Source organism: Palaemon carinicauda, unplaced genomic scaffold, assembly GCF_036898095.1.
Source record: "Palaemon carinicauda isolate YSFRI2023 unplaced genomic scaffold, ASM3689809v2 scaffold1555, whole genome shotgun sequence".
In the NCBI taxonomy this organism is placed as follows: domain Eukaryota; kingdom Metazoa; phylum Arthropoda; class Malacostraca; order Decapoda; family Palaemonidae; genus Palaemon; species Palaemon carinicauda.
The window spans coordinates 39,421-45,059 of NW_027169098.1; the positions used below are offsets into that span (position 1 = coordinate 39,421).

The window sequence follows — 5,639 nt, forward strand, 5'->3', positions numbered from 1 at the left end:
ATAATTAACATCAAAGTTACATATATAGTGCTCTAATGTGTAAGGAAACACAATAAACTCATACAGCAACTCTACTTTCTATTATCCAAGGTTTAGAATACCAAGAAAAAAGAAACAAAAAAGAGAAGAAACAAAAACGCCGTTTTGGTGTTTTTGGTTGGATGGCATAATTCAAAGAGCAACCGAGGGCCTCCCTCCCGCCACATGACAGTCATAAGACGCGTGACCTTGTTGCTTGGAAACCAACCAGTACATTCACTCTCTCCTCAGGAGGTTGCAACACAGTTATTTTTCTGTCTGTGTTCGATATACCGCAACTGCTTTTTCTTTCAGAGAATGTCATGCTTTCTCCTGTCTTAATTCGTGTAATTATATATCTTTGGTCTATAATAAAGGACAAAAGTACAAGTTTTTTAATGACAAAATAATAATCTTTATTCTTTTTATCTCTTTGAAATGCAAAAATTGCCAATTTCATCTGTATATTCTATACACAGCAACTGTTTTTTTTTTCCTCTTAGTAATCTTTATGTTCTACTCCATGTTGTTTGTTCTAACATTTTACCTTATTTTTTTTTACCTTCTTGAGTTGCAACATTAACTCATTTTCTCTATTTGTTCCAAAGACATGAACTGTTTTTGTTTTATCTTCTTTCATGTTTTCTCCCATATGTATTCAAACAAGTTTGTTCCAAAAATAGATATAAATAATTCTTTAGCCATGTTTTTGCCTTTTGGTCAGTTCATTTAAAAATGACTGAATGACCTTTCCTTATTTTAACGTTAGTCATCCTGTTCTCAGAACATCTCGCTGCTCACTTTCACCAGAGTTCCTTCATCATTCAAGAAATATGCTGTGTATCTCAATCATCATCATGGTTATTAAACAGCAGATTGAAAAACTCATTCATTGTTATCTCTATCATTATATCACACTGGATATTAATAATTAATATGACCACAAAAATCAGTCATCCTCATCATCATCACAAACAAACATTTAAGCTTCATTCATCTTTCCATAACTTCAAAAACTAGTATCATTATATTTATAAAATAAAGTTAAAAATCTCATTTATTTTCATACTCGCCGCCATAAAAATTATCATCATCACTGAAAAATCAAGATCTAAATCATATTCATCTTCACAGCCATCATCATCATAAAAAACCAAGCTTCCAGAAAAACAGCCAGATAACTCATAATCAATCAATCAATCCAGAAAAAAAAACACCATAATATATAATGAAAGAAAAGGATTGGAAGAAAAACTCCAGAATTTCATAAAAAATGTAATCTATTTCGTCATTTCTTAAGTTTAGTTCATATAAATAAATAATGATACAAGACAATATTTACATAGATTCATATAAATAATGCGTATATACAAAACTAATATGATGCGGTAAAAAATAAGTTAATGTAGACAGAGAAACACACAAAAAGAATTGAAAGGACAATCCACCAATTTTTATAACCAGGTCCCAACACCGTTCCTGTACAATATGTACAATGTACAATTATAGCGCAGCCTTGGTGCAGAAATATATATAAATATATTATATATAAATATTTATATTTAGAATATAAAATCTATTAAGTATCGGAGGGGGATTCGCTTAGCTAACAATTTGCTACATATTTTTTTTGTTTCAGAAAATTATTTTATGAAAAGTTAAAAATTTACATCTCTTTTAATATAGTACAAAGAATCACATTTTAAATAGAAGAGATAATAGGGAAAAGGTCAGGGGATGGATAGGGCAGGTGGTTATCGGTAAAGGAAAGTGCACTTAATGAAGTTACTAAAAGGCACGTAATTATCATCCCATTAACAGAAGAAGAGTACACATTATATGCCCTAGATTATACATGTGCACGTGTTAATAAAGTTTCGATTAGTAAACATAATTCCTTTTTAAGGTAAAAAGGCTCGTAGTGTACACCTGTTCAGCTTTAGACGTGCAGATGACGTCACATGTGTTAGAACAAGCAAAACACCTTTTTTTTATTTATCAGAAAGGAAAAGGTATCGAGGAGGAGATTATTTGTTATGAAGGGGAGGGGGTGCGTCGTAGCCGGTAGCGTGCCCTAGAAGAGACACCCGGCAAAAAAGATGAGGAGGAGGAGGAGGAGGAGGGGAATGAGGAGGTGGAGTAGGAGAAAGTGAGGAAATTCTCTTCATTCTTCTATCCTTTATCATCAAGTCGAAGAAAGACAACATTATCGTCTTCTTCCGAAAGCGATTGACAAATCCTATTCCATCATAATATTCTTTTTCTCTCTCACTCTTTCAGAGGAGACAACGTTGAATCGAAGGCGGTTTGCAACCACCTTTTGACGTCTTACAGCTAAATAAATAAAGTAAGACAGGACATCCAAGGGTGAATGACAGCCCTGGATTAACTGCTGGTGGTGGCGGCGGATTCCTTGACACTAGTTAGGATGCCTCGTCTAGCCTCTGCGCTGAATCCTTTGGAGCCATCTGGGCCTTTGGGGAACCTAATAACACCATCTGGTAGTGGAAGAGAACCTTGAGAGATCCTGTGAGGTCTCGCCAATGGGGGCTTGGCAGCTCCTGTAGGGGATGCGGCAGACGCAGCAGATGCTGCGGCAGCGGCCAACAGATGTCGTTGCACCCACGAAGTTGGGGGAGATCCTGTAGGGAACTCGGTGCAGGATTTGCTTTTGGGACGGTTCCTACGAGCTTCGACTACGGCAGAAATTTCTCTCAGGTTGGGGGTCTGCGTCTGTGGAGAGATATGCACTTACGCCTTTGGGGGCGTTGGTAATTGTTCTCCCCGTCAGAACCACTCACGTTGCCGCTGAAGCTGTCCTTTCGGCCTGACTTGATATTTGCGTTGCTGTTCTTGCGGCTGCTCGGTCCCTTCTGTTGATTGTTGTTGTTGTTATTGTTAACAATGCTATTCTTTCGGCTGTTGGGCTGGGATTTCTGTTGCTGGGTGGGCTTCTCTTGCTTCTTCTGTGCCTCTGGAAGGATGGGAATGACCTTCATTGCCATCTTCATTTGTTAATTCGGTGGCAGCCTTGGCGGCTTCTGGTGATTCGAACTCTATCCAAGCACAATGCGAATCGTTCAGAGATGGGTATTTAGCAGCCAAGGATTTGAGGTCCTGAGGGATAGTAGTGCCTGCTCTAACGACTCTAATGAGAGCAATTTCCCCGCAGGATGAAAACAGCTCTGACACAGACTGGATGCTAGGCTTTTCGAGGGGCAGAGACAAGGCCAATACGGCACACGTGACAAGCACTTCTTCAAGATCTGGGAGGGGATCTACTCTTCTGATTTTAGTACCAACGTCGTTGATCTGAATTTTAGTGGAATTTTTGTTAAGGGGAGAAGGCAACGACACGCCAGTCCTTCGTCAGCTGTTTAACCTTTTTGAAGGAAGAGACCAACTTGAGAGAGACATACCCTTCCTTGTTGCGACGGATGTGTTTCAAAAGGAACTTGTCCTTGGCAACGTTAGCATCACTGAAGTAGAACTCGACCTGTGCTACAATGCGGGTCATGAGGTCATCCTCGGGTATTACCATATCAGGCTCTCTTTCTGCTTCGATACCAGAATCACGTCCTCCTTCTTCGCTACCATCAGACACGACACTCGACGACCGCTCTGACCTGGGTTCCAATTCTGAGGAGTCATGGCTATCGGACCCGTCTTGTCCATCCATGGGAGAGTCCACTTGAATTCCCTCTTCGTCTAAACTGCCGACACTGTCACATGAATTTTGCCTTTCTAATTTAGTCATCATCTCCGCTGGCAGGCTATCTTGCGCTACGGCATTATGTCTTCTCTGGGGCTGTTGCTGTAGCTCAACAACTGTTGTTGTTACTACAGCTGTGTCGGTGACGGGTAACTCCGGCATCGTGACCTCCTGCGCTGGTTCTGTTGAGGCACCATCACGAGGCACTCCTCTGGCACTGGTGCCATTTTTGACAATCACAGTTAGAATATCACAGAAAAACTATTATGCACTTTATGAGACAAGTGGCGATGATCAGAGAGGAGATCTGAGTGAGTGAGTAAAAATATATAAATATTATATGTCAGGGCCTGAAGACTGAAAAGCGACACAGTCTAAAAAACCCTGGGCTGTAAAAATTCCGTCTCGGAGTGTGAGCACACTACCGGGGTGCGGTGGTCTGGCAGCTACGACACAGCTCTCTCAACTGACTTCTCAGACTGGCACGCAACACTATATACTTTCACTTCATGACGTCACTAGGGGGCGGGGTCTACAAACTGACGCAACCCTCGCTGACACACGGTACTATTCTAATTATTTTATAATCTGTTTTATTGCGGATTACTAATAGGGACAAAGACACTCGGGAAGTAAGACGCAATAAGGGAATCTCGTTCAAATGACAGAAAGCTAAATAAGAGACGAGAACCCAAGAAAAATTTACATTCATCGTATAATGGGAGGAGTCATAAATAGAGTAGGTGGTTGAGGGAGAGGGGCTGGAGAGGGGAAGGAGGAAGAAAGGGGTGGTGGGGGTTAGAAAGGGCAAGACAGGGCCACGCAGTACTACCTGTATCTCCTCCCCCTTCACGAAGTCCTCAAGTCCCTCCACCCACCCATCAAAAACCCCCACGAGAGAGAGAGAGAGAGAGAGAGAGAGAGAGAGAGAGAGAGAGAGAGAGAGAGACTGTCACTTTCCACTAGGTCACCTGGCACACCTGAACCCTTACCTGTCCTCTATCGCTCAAACAAACGTCTTTGCGTTCCTTCCCTTCCACACCCAACACACCTTGAAAAATTGCCTAAATGTAAAAACACATCTTAGGATGTAGATCTAATTATTAACAACTTATTGATAGTCTGATTTTATTTTCTTCAGCTAGGACGACATAGTATATGAAACATGTTAATGAGATAGAATAAAAAATGAAAATATATCAAATCAATTGCTGTTCTCAAACTGGAAGTTAAAAACTAACTCATATGAACCAACATTAGTGCAAAAAAAAAAAAAACCTTTTGTGTAATGATTTTCTCTTCGACTGAAGATTTCACAATAGCAAAACATTAAGTATAAAGATGCTTGTTGTATAACTCCTGCATACATAAGTATTATTATAAATATATAAGTACTTTTGCCTTTACTTTACACAAACTTTTACAATACATGGAATCCTACAAAAAAAAACATCATCTCTCTCTCTCTCTCTCTCTCTCTCTCTCTCTCTCTCTCTCTCTCTCTCTCTCTCTCTCTCTCTCTCTCTCTCTCTCTCTGTATATATATATATATATATATATATATATATATATATATATATATATATATACATATGTTTATGTATATATATATATATATATATATATATATATACACATTGTATATACAATATATATCACTGATTATAGTATATGACACATATAGCGGGGGGTTGTTGAAAATTCAAATACAAAGGGTTCATAACTAATTCAGTTCTTAGAACATGAATGTAAAAATGGTCCTGTCTTCCTTTTTCTGAAGAAACAACCCAGTCAGGGGAAGAAGAATAATGTTAAAAAAAATACTTATGTGATCATCCACGCTCACCCATCTACTAGTGTAGAGTGAAAAAAACGTTAAGAAAACGTATTTCTTAAAATGTGACGATGG

At 39.2% G+C, this 5,639-nt stretch overlaps 1 protein-coding gene across 1 annotated transcript; it reads right to left on the minus strand.

Annotated features, from left to right (window-relative positions):
• Window positions 1–1,280: 1,280 nt before the first annotated feature.
• Window positions 1,281–4,205, minus strand: LOC137635654 (la-related protein 6-like). The gene is given in 5 exon segments (XM_068368115.1): window positions 1,281–2,759; window positions 2,762–3,017; window positions 3,019–3,357; window positions 3,359–3,906; window positions 3,909–4,205. Coding segments are annotated over 5 exon segments (1,548 nt in total). The 5' UTR covers window positions 3,958–4,205; the 3' UTR covers window positions 1,281–2,403.
• Window positions 4,206–5,639: the final 1,434 nt, after the last annotated feature.